The 15261-nt window shown below is 42.7% G+C and overlaps 1 protein-coding gene across 3 annotated transcripts in view; it reads left to right on the forward strand.

Moving 5' to 3' along the window:
- PPP1R3B (protein phosphatase 1 regulatory subunit 3B) overlaps positions 1-11148 on the forward strand; it is a 38048-nt gene extending 26900 nt beyond the window's left edge. For all 3 annotated transcript variants that reach the window (XM_086961937.1, XM_086961935.1, XM_086961936.1), the window contains one exon: positions 7512-11148. In XM_086961937.1, coding sequence (XP_086818063.1) covers positions 7512-8403 — 892 coding nt within the window. In that variant the 3' untranslated portion in view covers positions 8404-11148. The remainder of the gene's footprint in view (positions 1-7511) is intronic.
- Positions 11149-15261: the final 4113 nt, after the last annotated feature.

Genomic DNA, 15261 nt, shown 5'->3' on the forward strand with positions numbered 1-15261 from the left:
AGCTCCTTCCTACAGCGCCATGAAGCCTCCGGGCGTACGAGCGCTTATAAATACCTATTAACATTAACACATTTAAGTAGCCTGAACTCCGCGATTATGACGATTCTTAACGGGTGCCGATTAGGTTTTAAACAATTACTTATTGTTAAATATAGTGCTCCATTACCCGCTATTTACTTGTGACGCTATTAATGGATTATAGGGCTGTACCAAGAGCAAGACAATAATGTAAGCAAAGACACAAACTCAGTTAATGTTCATTTTTATTTGTCCTGCATGTGTAAATATTTTAATAATTGACTGACATGTCCATCATTGTAATGATTTTTATTAATCAAACAAAGTATTACGAGTCAGTCATGATTTGCCTACCATTACAAGATTTGAAGCAGACGCTGGGTCTCGGAACTTGGCGCCCCAGTTCCAGAGCCGGCAGTCCTGCTGTAAAGCCACATCCTGGACAGTTGAGTAGCATGGAGGGCGGCACCAGTTTTGTAGGCGGTGGCCCCCTCCCTCCTTGTCCCAGCATAGAGACCTCCTCCTCCCTAGCACCACCACTGTGGTAGTCACAGTGCGGCAAATGGTGTAGCTACACCTCTGATTCTGGACTAAATTACATCCTGTTGCAGACTAAGGCTCTGAACGTCCACAACAGTAACTGAGAAAATCAACATATCGCTGTGACATTGATTGAAAACTATCAATAAAGAAAAATAAGTACAACCCCCAAATATTGGTTAACTGCTTATCAGATGTCACTACTGAAGCGTTGCCTCATCTAAAACATAAACCGGATAGGGTAGCAACCAAAAGTAAGACAATAATTTGGGGGGGGGGAATAATTCAGGTCTTCCTCCATTTGTCATTTTAATTAGAGGTTATAAATTATATATGTCAGTCATCTCTATACAGAGGATTGTTAATATCACGGGGGATACTAAACCACGAATAGCCAAAACTAAATGGCAGGCTAGCCACCCAATCGCTTTTTGGCGGTTTCTTAGTTTTAGGTTAAAAAAACGGAAACCTGCATGGTTTTCACTCGTAAGGCCAAAAAAATCTGTCATTCGGTATAACCAGAGTAGTTATTTTATTCTAGAATAAACAGTAACCAAAACATTACATTGCATATTGCACTTTGCTAAGCACATACTCTAAGACCGTGTTTACAACTTGAACCGTCAAAATACCACCTACAACACAGGAACGAGGGGGCACGCCCGGCACTCGCGGTCCGCCCCAGCTCCCTGAAAAAATGGAGGCCAAAAACATCACGAACGAAGCCACGGACAACAATACACAGAGACTAGACAGCAGCCACGCACGACAGTACAAGACAAAAGACCACAGACAAGCAGTATGGTACACGGAAATTAAAAGAAAAAAATTGAAGAAAATGCTGCTTACCTGCTCACAAACATCCCGGCAACATAAATCGCGCAGCCCACTCCCGCAAAAGCCACGATGAACTGAACACAACATGCCGTGTACCCCCACCCCCCCCCCCCCCCCCAAAAATAACATCCGCCCAACGCCGGAATGACGTTCTCAAAGGGGCGGAGGGCGAAAAAATCACTGGAACGCCCACGAATCTGATCCGTGAATTACGGACAGATCTCTTCCAATGGCTAGCCTTCATTTATGGAGCTAGCCAATGGAAGAGAGAGGCGGGACAAAGCCCCGTACTGAAAAACATAAGAGTTCGCCTGCGCGAACACTGCTGCGCAGTGGACGCCAGGCGAACCCTAAAAATGTACGGGCCAAAGGGTGGGCGTAATGGACGATGTGGTCACATCTTAGTCAGTGCTACTCGACCATAGCCAGTGCCTGATTGAGGCAGAATTTACACAGTTGACTAAAATTTGTATATTTCAGTGTGTGGGTTATTTATTTATTTTTTCTTTTGAGTTTGTTCATGATGTATGACAACATTTAACTATAACCAGGGCCACTTGAATTGTGGCAGCTGCTTTTCTTGCATGCTTGCCAGTTTCCACCTGCAGACTTTAACCCCCCAAAAAGGTTTTTTAGCTCCGAGATCATAAGTTAATAAAAAATGTGCGGCCCTATTAACTCGCATGGGAACACCCTTCGCAGACGCTAATTGGTAATCTTCGAGTGCAGTGAGATATTTGCCCAAATAGTGCCCGTGTGTTAAATTTTTTTTAGCACTATCAAAGTTTCACCGCATAATTTTCACATGTATAATAAAATTAAAGTTGCCTGCCCCTCCCCAAAAAAAGAGTATAGCACTTTAAGTTGTTCCTGATTTCGCCCGCAATGTTTTTTTATTCTTATTTTTTTTTTGGGGAGTGCATGAGTTGTAGGATCTTAACATTTTAATAATCCAGCATGAGAACTGGTCAAACCTAATAAACTCCGATTATTGGTCTAAGTTTGTCTCGTACTGTTTTAAAAATGAGCAGTACATGCACTGGTTATAGTCTGGCGGTGGCACCCTTTGATGGTTAACACCCTGTATGAGTGGCGTTCATTACGTTTGTGCCCTCACTGCTCCATAACCAGCATGAAAAGGAAAGGCAAGTGGAAGATTTTTGGTCTCTCTTTATTTTGGAAGAGGCCTAGATGGTGTATCCGTTTATGTCCTGAGTACTCACAAGCATTTGTTATGGGCCATAAGTAAAGTCTGGGGTATGACTAAGGGCTTCACTGGTGGTTAGACAGGGAGCAGTGGGGTCGCTTGCCAAAAGAGAAATGCAATAAACATGCAGACTTGCTTCAGAGTATAACAAATAGTAATTGAGTGCACAGCTCTTTCAAAAATGTATAATTTGTTTTTTTAAGGGTACAATAAGTCAGTATTTTGAAAGCAAGAAATATCAGAATATGCTTAAAATACAACTACACATGGGGGTGTTAGGGGAATCCTCGATAATATTTCCGAATTCATGGAAAATGGTGCATTATGTTAATTTCAAAAATGTGTTGCAGTGCAGTCTAAAAACGTATGTGATGGTTGTTAACTTACTTTTCGCATTAGTGTCGGATGTAATGGATGCCATTTGACAGGATGATATTCAATTCACAGATGCTCGATTTGTGAAGCAGAACCAGTTTGCTTTGTTTATTTAACTTCACCGGTGGAACAAAGTAGAAACCTTCCAAATAATTAAGCTGAACTTCCCACGGACAACAATTGACACTATTGATTTATTTGAATACATGGCACATTTCTGGTGCTTAGAAAGTCGGAGCAAGAACATTACTAAAAGATAAAGAGCTGTGCACCATGTGACTACTCTGAGCATCTACAAAGCAGCTTGAATTGTGTGCCACTTCATGTTAGTGTGGTTATTTGGGTAAAATAAGTGATTTGCCCAGAATCACTAAGCTGACCGCGTAACTCGAAGCCACGCTAATTTCCCTGTTCCAAATCCAGCAGTTCTGGCCATTAGGTCATATCTCCCCAGTTCTTCTAAGAAATATGGCAACACTGTAAGGGAGGAGGTGTTTGTGAGCACATGAGTAGGATGCGGTGACTTTGTACATCTTGCGAAAAGTCTTGTGCTTATTTTTTAACTGTAAATCTCGTGCTTTCGTATGGATGTGACTAACTTTTTCGCTTTGACATTTAAATTAGTTTTTGAATAGGTATAGGGTTAAGTTACAGCTATATAAAACCTAGCTTTTAGTGTTTAAAACAAATACAGGACTCTTCAAAACGGGAGACTAAGTAAGCACTTGCCTGCAGACTCTTCCACTTCCATTTTTGAAAGTAGAGCTGCCTTGGATGAAGCACGGCTGGAGCCAGATGAGCTAAGGGCCATTGTGATGTAGAAATTAAAAACGCAGTGCTGCAACTGACTTTTATAAAGGCAGTGTCCTACCTTCCCACTGAACAAAAATCACTGAGGTAGCGACCCGCTGGAGTGAGCTTACACAACACCAACTACATTGTGCATGCTCATCTGACACCTATTCCGCTGCAGCTCTGATGTGAATGGGCCATGGGTCAAACAGCAGTGCACATTATTCTCCAGTCCAAATGCAGCTGTTGAAATTGCTTGGTAGGACGCAAGAGACTTGCTGGCCCCAATGATTTCTAAATCTTTTCCCCGTCAAGGAACCCCTGAAATAACTTGGGGCCTCATTACAATGGGCAAGCGCCTGACCGCCATTGCCAGGAACCTTCGACCAATGAGTCGGCGGTCCCGCCCATCCTATTATAATACTACCGCTTTGTAGGAGGTCACAAAATGTTTCTAGTGTGGCTTTTGCTATGGCCCAAGAAAAGGGCCGCAGCTCAAGGGGCACTAGAAAATGACATTTTGTGCACATCCATGCACAGTGTGGTGCCTTGCACACTGCATACTCTGAAGGTTATCATTACGCTGTACAACTTTAACTTTTCAAATCTGGTTCAGATTTTCAAATCCTGGGTCATACGTAAATGGCCTGACAAGTCTTTCCTGTATTATCAACCTTGAGTGCCTTCAGAAAAAGCCAAGCAGTTGTAGTGACCTATTCGGGTAGAACTGCATGGGCGGAATTGCTCTATCTAGGGTATTTCTTGTCCAGCTTGGGTTTCTAAAATTAATAATTAAACAACCTCCTTTAAGAGACCTTAATAGGGGGCCAATCAGCTCAGTCTTCACATTAAAAATATGTGGTCAGCTCCTTCCACCGGGTATCCACAATTCTTATCACGCCAGTGTACCACTCTGTTATTTAGGGTGTCCTGGGTTTCCTTCTGACCTGGCTGCAAGGGAGGGTGGAGGGGGGCATTAACCAGGACTGCCACAAAGGGACAGCATTCACGTGATAAGTTTATAGATACATCAACTCCTCCCTCGTTTGCCACATTACCTCTCCTCTGGGTATTATTTGGGGGGGGGGGGGGGGGGGGGTGTTTCTGGATCGGGTCAGTCCCTTCGAACTTGCTGGACTTGATTTGTCGGGCCGTTGTCTCTGGGTAATGTTATCTGCGGGCTTAGTTCTCCTGTTTTTATACCCTTCATTTAATGGATTATTGGATTCCCACAGCTTGTTCTCTACTTGTCACCTTACTTATTACCTTATCAGTTGCATAATGCACCATCAGAACCCCCCAAAAAACTATTCCTAATAAATATTTGTTAAAAGTTTTATAGAATGTGAACTAGACCTACAAAGTTGACGTGCTCCTTACAGATAGTAATTTTACAAAAAGATTGCAGACTTAATGATATCGCTATAGCAGTGATTGTCAAAGTATGGCCTGCTGCGGCTGATGCACGGCACACCTTCTCTTGCGGACCACAGATCTTCATCCTCACCCCCCCGCCTCCTCCTCCCCTGGTGAGCCAAGAGTTGCAGCAGAGAAAACCGGAAGCAGGTTCTCAGGAGTGGCCTCTACCATATCAGCGCTAAATGGCCAGATTCTCCTTGGAAACTGCTTGGCAGATCTAAAATAGTGAAGGTCTCTCATTTAGCACTCTTTCTCTCATTGTCTACTTCCTTTGCTCCTATCCCCTCTCACCTGAATCTTTCCCCTGGCCCGCTACACCGCCTAGCCCCCCTGGACCCTTTAACTAAGCACTCCTTCTCCCCTTGTTGGAGAAAGATCCAATATTTATACCCTGGAGTCTCAGCAAGCCCACTGATGGAGTCCACTGCGCCAAGGGAGCCACTCACAGCTGTGGTATGGTCGCAGCCCTGGCCAAAGCACTTCCTCTCCCCTTTTTGGGGAAGGATCCAGTGTGTAGGCCTTGGAGTCTCAGAGACCCCTCTGAGCAAATCCACTGCGTTTAGGGAGCCTCGTGCAACAGATGGGGATATTATACCACTTCCCCTGGGATCACAGTTTACTGGACTTTGGACGCAGCTCTGACTCGTCTACCGGTTCGTGTCCCAGTCACCCTCACCACCCCTCTTTCCATGCTGTGTTTTTTCACCCTCCCCTCCTCTTCCCCCTTCTCCATTCTCTCTACTTCGCCTGCTCTTACCCCCTCCTCTCCTGAATATCTCCCCTTGCCTGCTTTTTCTCTTACGTATATGTCCATTTGTTTGTCTCGACCTTACTTATCACTGTTGCCAGGCTCTAATAACTGTATAACCTTTTGTAACGATGTAACTTGCAACTTATGGTCTGATACTCATGTAAAGTGCTCTGATACCTCCGGGTCTAGCCAGCGCTATATAAAACTTTTAAAATAAATGAAATAATGTGTGTGTGGGGCACTACATGTGCCAGCCACCCCCTCCCCCTTTTCTGGCTACTAACCCATGGCCCATACAGGACAAGTCTCCTCGGACCACCATTAACACAGTCTTGAACGCTATATCCTAAACCCTAGTAGGGTTAGGAATAGGACCACCGTCTCTACGGGATCTTTGATGCAAACATTTGCATTATTGCTCCCACTGCCTGCATTGTAATGTGGTTGGATCGATGCCTTGGATGTTGGCCGAACCGTTGCCAACGGCCTTCTGGTGGCAGGCAGCCCAACAATATAATAAGGGCCTTAGGGTCCTGGGAGCCCCTACCTATGATAAGTTACAGGACAGAAACATTTGAAAAGATGCTCACTTTTTCCTGCCTTTTTATTATCTGATACTTTAGTATGTAATCAAAATAGTGTCCATCCTTTGCATTTTGCCGTCTTTACGGTTGTGGCTTCCACTACTTTCATAATGCTTGGGATACTTGGCTATAATGTGCGAGTCTATGCATCTGATAATGCATTATCGTTTGAGGCACTTGTACCTGTCATGATGGAATTAAAAAGTAGTATGAAGCGACCTGCCCCATTTAATGAAAATTGGAAAGCTATCATTTGAGTAAAACGGCTACGTTTTTCGAAAGTAGGTTGGCCATTTGTTAAAGAATGAATTTCAAAATCTATTTAAAGCTAATGGCAGAATGACCAGCAACGTTCTTCAACACAGCATTATTGTTTTTTTTGGTACCATGGGAAATAGGTGCCATTTTTTTATTTTCATGCAGCGGCATTCCATGTTAATAAATGTTTACATTCAACACTGGTGGGAACAATTGATTAGTCTGAATGAGGTGACAGCTAATTTAATATTGATGGGTGTCTACATCAACACTTTAATCTTTAAACTTGATGACTTTCACTGAAAGCAAGTGATTCTTTTATTTTTTTACTTTTGTAGACACTTTCTTTGAAGTATTCACACCCTTCAAGTGTATGTTAATCCTACTCTGTATATGTAATCATTGTTGGAATGCAGTAGTATTTGGGGGATGTTTGTAGTTGAAATCGCAGAACAAGTAGAATATTCATGTCCCCAAATTCAATTACTTTAGTGGAAGGATGTGCATCTTTCAGCTCTTCTACCGTGATTACACTTGCACTGCGTTGAATTAGTTATGTATTGCATGCACTTCCATCAATCATGTGCTTCCTTTTCTCACTTCCCCTTGAGACATGTAAAATTGATTTAGTTTTGTAATATACTTTTCTCTTGTTTTGGGATGCATAAGTCAATTTTCTTCCCCCCAGCATTTATGAATCACTTATTGATGGTTTTTCTTTGTCTTGCAGAGTTTTGGATTACTTTCCTCACAAGCCAACAATGGCAGTTGACATAGCCATGCAGTTGTATCTACATTCTCCACCATTGCGACGAGACCGCTTCCCATGCAAGCTTGGCACCAAGCATACCAAGCCTCTACGGCCATGCATTCAGTTGAATAGCAAGATCGAAGTGAGCCAGCATGCCAGTTCCGATATGTCTCGTCGGGAGAAAAAGGGGAAGAAGCGTGTGACCTTTGCTGATCACAAAGGATTTTCACTCACAATGGTGAAAGTGTTCTCCGAGTTTGATGACCCTTTTGATGTTCCATTCAACATCACAGAACTGATAGAAAACATTGTAGGCTTGACAACGGTGGAGAAAGACAGCTTTGTATTGGACTTTGCTCAGCCCTCTGCCGACTACCTAGATTTCAGAAATAGACTCCAGGCAGATTTTGTCTGCCTGGAAAACTGCATGCTGAAGGATAAAGCCATTGTAGGCACTGTCAAGGTGAAGAATCTTGCTTTCCACAAGAGTGTCAAAATAAGGTTGACATTTGACACCTGGAAAACCTTCGTGGACTACGAGTGCCAGTACGTAAAGGATACATATGCGGGTTCAGACCGGGACACATTTTCGTTTGATGTCAGCTTGCCAGAAAGGGTTCAGTCTCACGAGAGACTCGAATTTGCTGTGTGTTTTGAGTGCGAGGGAAAGACTTACTGGGACAGCAACAAGGGCCAGAATTATCGCATCATTCGCTCAGAACTGAGAACTGCCAATGAAGGGGAGCACCCTCGAAATGGACCAGATTTCGGGATCACCTTCGATCAATATGGAAGTCCCAGGTGCTCCCATGGCATCTTTCCAGAGTGGCCTAGTTATTCAGGTTATGACAAACGTGGCCCGTACTACTGATGAGAATCGAAGCAGTCTAGCTGGCTTTTCTTTTGCAAGTCAAGAGCCTCTGTAAATTGAGGGTCTGGGTGAAGATGTTTGGGACGCCCTCCCAGATAAAGAACCCACCCATGCACATCGCACATTCTTGTGTTGATAATATTCAGGTTTTGGTGGTGATGAATGATGAATCAATATGTGGGTTGTGCATCATGAATCACCCAAAGTACCATAAGCTCCTTTTGCACAGCGGAGAGCGATAAGAAGAGGAAAATGCTACGTTTTACATGGTGCTGCTAATCCTATCCTGTGTAACATGTAAGAAGTCCTCTATAGAGCAACTTAAACTGTTTCTTGGCTTGCATTGTAGTCTTGGGTTTGACAGACTTTAGCCCATCCACATTGTTTGCCTGTGTTAACATCTGTCTTTACATTTTCAATACAATCGAGGTGTGTTGATATGGAATACTTTAGTGGCCACCTTAGCCAGATCTGTAGCAGCATAGAGCACCATATCTTTCCATCGCATCCTTTCTCAAGCACCAGAAAGGGCAAAGGTTGATTGCTGTGGCGGGCTGCAATATATTGTTTCCAGTGTTAGGCTTATCAGGGAATATTTGGGATAAGCGTGCAATCGTGAGTTATTAGATGGTCTACGTGTTGTACCTTTTTAATATTTGGCTCTGCTGATCATTTAATGAGGTACAGTTTTTGATTAGGAGAGCTTTCTTCGGATTATGAACACATTGGCTTTGGTCAAGTCTTCCTATACTGTTCGGTCAAGTATGTTTATTTGAATTTCTTACGAGATATTTCTTTTTTTGAAGAAGAAAGTAAGTTGTAGTTCTCCCCATGTTAGCCAAAGACAAGCATGGTGTAAGTCACTGGGAAAGCAGTAGTTGGACTTGAACTTTAGTACATTTCAGGGTATAGGATTTTTTGCTTTATTTTAGCTACTGTTCAAAATGAAGTAGGCAGTAGCTGGTAATCAAATTTTCCCAACGTTTTGTAAGCCTTTTTGACCAGGTGTGTTCAGTATCTGAATGCATGTATTGTCTCAAAGGTACGAAAACTAACCTGCCTCTGCACAGATTAGCTGTTTACCCTTTTGGAGCATCGTGTAGATTGCCTGTTGGTCTTTTATGAAATTTGTCAGTCATCATGCCTTTTGATTGTTTCCTTCCTTAGTTTTGGTGTGTTTTGCTTTGCGCCGTCTAGAGCACCTGTGTCGTGGAAGTTGTCCTCTTGGGCATTTTGGTATGGAACTTTCCTGTATTTAGCAGTAGTAGAAAGTACAATGTTAATTAAAAAAAAAAGCATCATGTTGAATTCCTCAGATTAGGATTTATCTTTTTGGGAGGTAGGTTTGACCTTACATTTGTCTAGGGTCAAAGACACTGTAGATGACACAGATTTGCACTGTAATTTTCTGTATGGGCACACGGTCATCATGTATTTCAAAATTATTTATATCCCAAGGGGATTTCTAATCACTGAATGTTTTTAAGCACAATTTTTCTAATATTTTTACCGTCATAAATGTGAGTAAATACAGTGCCCACAACTGAATAAATGGGTCTTTCGATTAGTTGGGGGATGGTGAGGAGCAAGGTGGGGTTTAATGGGATTGCAAGTTCTAAAGAATAGAAGCAGGACTTTTATCACAGATTTCCTTCCATATAATGTAAATTGAGTTTTTTTTTAAGCTTTTTTTTTTTTTTATAGCTATGCTATATAAATTGCGGCCTCATTACTGTCATGCCAAATCTTTCAGGGTTTTCAGCTTGCGTTCAGGATAGAAAAGTATGTTTTGTTAGAGAAATCTTATATGAATATATTTTTCCGGTATATCAGCTTTAACTACTTTAGGTGCTCCCAATATTGTAATCTTCATTGGCAACAGATTCTGGAGCTGCCTTTCCAGTTTTAGTGCAGGTTCTGGAAGCATGCAAAATGTCCTCATCAGGCTCTGCCTTTCGTTTTAAGAGGTGACAAACACACATTTTAAGAGGTGAAAAACTTTTTATCCATTTCCTGTTGGACGGGAGCAGAAATAACATACTAGCTTAATCCGTTTTATTGTGAGTACTGAATCTGTACTTCACGTAACGACAATACATGCATATGTCCCTTTGTGTAAAACAAAGGTGGACTTTATATACCTCAGAAATGCAGTTTGTCACAGTATAGAGGTGAATTTGATAGTAGTGTTTTGCAACACTTTCGATATGGGTTTTGAATCCGAACTTTAAAAAGTGCTGAAACCTTTAAGCAGGTCACATATTCAGCACCACATTTTAGACAAAATTTCTTGTTATAGGTTTTTAATTGGATAGGGGAAGGAAACAAATGTATTAACAAAATAAAAACACTGTTTATGCAGAATTTGTTAGTCTTCTATGCGCCACCTGGTGTTAACCAATTTTTTGGGGGCGTGAACTTAAATGAATTAAGGGTTTGACATAAAAAAAAGTTTCTAAGTGTTTTAACCAACCTCTGAAATTAAAATGCTCAATCGGATGTGAATGTTTATATGTGCAGAACTTGCCCTTCCTTTTCCCTTAGCCCTTTGGTTGTGCCTGGAAGTGCCTTGTAAATATTTCTTTTCTGCATGCATGTGTTTTACAAAATATTTTTGTACACTCTTCAAAGGTGAAAATGCACTTTAATTATAAAAAAGGACATGTATTCAGTGTTTTAGAAGAATATTGGTTTGTTTTATTTTGGAAAGTGAAAAATGTAATAAAGGTAGAATGAAAAAGCGAATTACCATTTTGCGTGCCATTTATGGAAACATTCTGCAACTTTTGAAATTGAAGATTCAAGTGATAACAGCTGAATCTACCACGGAAAATTGTGTTTCAGTTAATACATGTTCACACAATGCTTGTAATTCTTTATTGATTTTAGTAGTAATTTGATGGAGAAAGAAGCTGCTGGTAATGTTGGTTTTTATTGCCATGAGCATTAATTTCTTCTCTCTTGTAATTCTATTTCTCTGCCTTTGACTTAAATTGCACTTTTTCAACTAGGCACTTTGCATTTCACCACTCTAGCACTTTTAGCCGCTCGTAAGGCATACTGCACCTGTCACTTGATGAAACCTACTTTGCAGACCCTAGCCTATGCTTGATGTAACTCTAGGATCATCCTTTCCTTGCTCTGTGCCTCTGCTTTCCACGAGTCACAATCTTGTGGTTGCATCTCTGCAGTGTGAGCAAATTGGACGATTAACTTAGTGAAGGAAATGGCAACAAACAGAAAGGGAACAGAATTGAAAATTTCTAGATGGGCATGCTCTTCCTCCGTCTAGTTTTTGGCTTGGGAAAGTATGTAATTTTATTTTGGGCACCACCCATATATGGAGTATAGGATTGACATTAAGCTAAACTAACTGTGCCACTGGCACAACAAAAGTGTCATTTCCACGCATTCCATTACAACACAAGTAGAGCGACTTGCTTTAGTGAATTCATTGTTGGATTTGAAGTCCAACACCTTCCCTACTGTTGCACAAGGCTTGGAATAGTAAAATATACTATTCCAAAGTTCATCACTTACCTAAGGCAACGCAGTGTAACGTCTTGCGTTGTAATGGAATGCGTGGTAATGGCGTGTATGTTATTTTGCCTGCGTTGTAAAGGCATGTCTGAATGTCATACATCCGGTCACTCTACCTTGCCCCAGTCTTCAGATCACTCCCCTCATCTCCACTGTTTGATATGGAGATGCTTGGGATTAGAAAATAAGGTAAGGAGACATTCTATTACCATTAGGAGGATCTAGTTTACGTTTTGATGGACCTTCAACAGCAAATTTGTCAAACTTGATAATGGGAGGTCTACATGTTTACAGGGTTCCACGTTGCTTGAAAGCAATACCCTTAAAATGCCCACCTTCTGGCAATACAGATTGCATTTAAAATTCCAGAGTTTAAAAGTGGCCAAATGAGGCAAAGGGAATTAGACATTTCCTAGCTGTTGTAACAAAGTTTCAATTCTATTAAGGATGCGGAGGCGAGGATTAGGCATTTAATTTCTCCCCTCTTATTCACAGCAGCCTTTTATCAAAGTACGAAACATTGGAACAAACTACATTTCCCATGGTACATTGGGAGAATCAAAGAGGTCTCCAATCAGAACGCCTCTGCATGTATAACTGTCCCCGTAAATGCTCCTCCTTCCTCTTTCTTCCTGCCAACACAGCTTCCCAATTTGAATATTCTTGTTTAGTGAACTCCGATCTTGGAAAGATGCACAAAGAGAAATTTGAGGCACTCTTCTACACGTGTCGGTTCGTCAATTGAATTGCAGAACATCCTAATTAATGAGCATAACATCGTATGAAAAAATGTAGTGCAAACCAACAATCAGAACGATAATTCAACTTGCATACAATCAGTTCCTGCATCACTGAGAACCTTAAGATCTGCGTCTTAATGTGGGTCGGCGGGAGCCAGTCCCTGGCTAGACGGGTGGGCTAATCCTTGCCTCTGTGTCCTTAATAAAATAGAAACTTTCTGTTACGATGGCTAGGATACTTTTCATTCTGTGGCAGGGCCCGGAGGCGAGGATTAGGCTAGTTTAAAGCTGGTTCACCACTACGGTTGCCAGGGATGAGACCCGTTTTGAAGTAAAACAGTTTAAAAGTGGAGTCTTAAGACCAGTCTGCTGCATTGAGGATATCCTCTAATCAAGCACCAAAGGACAAGACCTTAGAAGCCATAGATCCTCTGACTGAGTGGGCGCCAAACTGGGAGGTATTAATCCCGCATCCTAAGTTACCCATTTAATCCATCTGGTAATTGTAGGGAAGGAAACCACTCTGAGGCTTAGTCAAAGCAATTTGCAGTTGTCCTGTCAGCCCTCCCCCCCCCCCCCCCCCCCCCCCCCGGATATCAGAGCGCTTTACAATTTGAGGCAATTAAATAACTTCCCACCCTATTCCCCTATAAACCCACATTCCACTATGGAACTAAAAATGCTAAATTAGAACAAAAAAATATAACTACAACATTTTTACACAGATAACAAAAACAAATCTTATACCAAAAATACATGCATCACACACGTACAAAATAAAAACAAACATAATTACATTAACCCCTCCACTGCTGATGACGGATTCGCTCCGTCATCAGCTACAGTTGAGCTGTGCTGATGACGGAGCGGTTCCGTCATGGCCCAGCCGCCGCGCTGCGCGGCGCTGATTTCATGCCTGTGCGGGCGTTCTAATGAGCGGGGCGGGTCATGACGGAACCGCTCCGTCACCAGCATAGCTCAACCGCGGCTGGTGACGGAGCGGCTCAGTCACCAGCATGCGGCCGCCCCGCCCCTTTAGCGCTGCGAAGGGGTTAATACAAAATCAATGTGTTTTCTCTCTACTGTTTGATCATTTTCTATATATTTTAAGGGTCCGGACCACACAAAGTTTTGGAACTCTTTGAAATTCTGAATGAGACACCACTTGTTGCATTTTGTTCTTCTAGAAATTTGATAATTTACTCCATCTGGAGTGAAAATCCTACCTGTAATATCCAAAGCAGCACTTCCGATATACTGCGGCAGGATATGAGGTAAAGCAGCATTGCCAATTTCGCTGACCGTTTGTTTCCTGTACAAGTATCTATTGGAAGGCTAGGAGGTGAATACATTTAGGACTTCGTTCAAGTCCAACATCTCGTAATATCTAGGTTCTGGGGGGAAGACCTAACCTAATACCCCTTAAGAGTGTTCCCCCACTGGGTGGCCTATGGGAAGGTGTCCCGCCGAGATTGCTGAACGAAAGGAGTTAATGGATCTGTATGCTAAGCCCTGTGAGGCCTTATGTGCTAGGAAATTCAGGATGTTTACAACCCCTGTCACCACAGGATCCATTTGGCTTTGGAGACCCCAGTATACCCATTTAGACCATGCCGACTTGCATCATCTGGTGGTACTGTCTGCCCACACCTTGTCGTGAGTGCGGAAGCCTCCGCTAAAATTCACAGGACTTTCCATCGGTCCCAGTAATCCCCCATGATGTTAACCGGAGGAACCCCCCCCCCCCCCAGTATCAGGGAATGAGTTTTCCTGTGGATCTCTCAGGAGATGTGGATCACTGAATACAAGGCTTGCGACCTCCAGACTGGAGACCAGATCTCTCCTTTTCCTATGCACTTGGGCCGTCAGTGGTGTTATTACAAACTGCGAGAGAGCATAGGCCCGTTCTGTGCTCCAGTCCTGAAGGAAAGCATCTGTGGCTACTGCCAAGGGGTCTGGTCGCCTGCTGCATAACCTCTCCACCTGAAAGCCTAGGTGGGAGGCAGTCTACAAACCCAGTGAAATATCTTGGAGTCTGGATTTACCGAGATCCAAACGCAGTGGTTCGGGAGAATTATGGGAGAGTATATACTAGACTAGAGAAGCAGGTAGACATGTGGATCTCACTACCGTTGTCTCTGACAGATCGCATTGCACTTATCAAGATGGTGGTCTTGCCATGGTTTCTATATCTCATTATTAACATCCCGGTGTTACTAACAATGGGGTTCTTCCATAATATTCGCAAGCTCTTGTTGCAATTGGTGTGGGGCAGCAAAAGTGCTTTCGTGAAATGGTCAGTACTCACTAAGGGGTATGAGAAGGGAGGGTTCTGAGCACCGGACTTCTATATTTATTATCGGAGTGCACAGGCTCCATATGTATTTTATTTGCATAGACCACATGCGTACACCCCACATCTCGCGTTGGAGGAAGGGGATGCTTCTCCGGTTCTGCTGCACAGTGTGCTTTCTCACCGGGCGTGTGGAACCCCGAGAACGGAAATAAATGCAGTGGATATCACTGTAGCCGCCTGGCAGAGGATAGGGCACCTGGCACAAACTGCCATTGTATGCGC

Source organism: Lissotriton vulgaris, chromosome 3_1, assembly GCF_964263255.1.
Source record: "Lissotriton vulgaris chromosome 3_1, aLisVul1.2, whole genome shotgun sequence".
NCBI classification, from domain to species: domain Eukaryota; kingdom Metazoa; phylum Chordata; class Amphibia; order Caudata; family Salamandridae; genus Lissotriton; species Lissotriton vulgaris.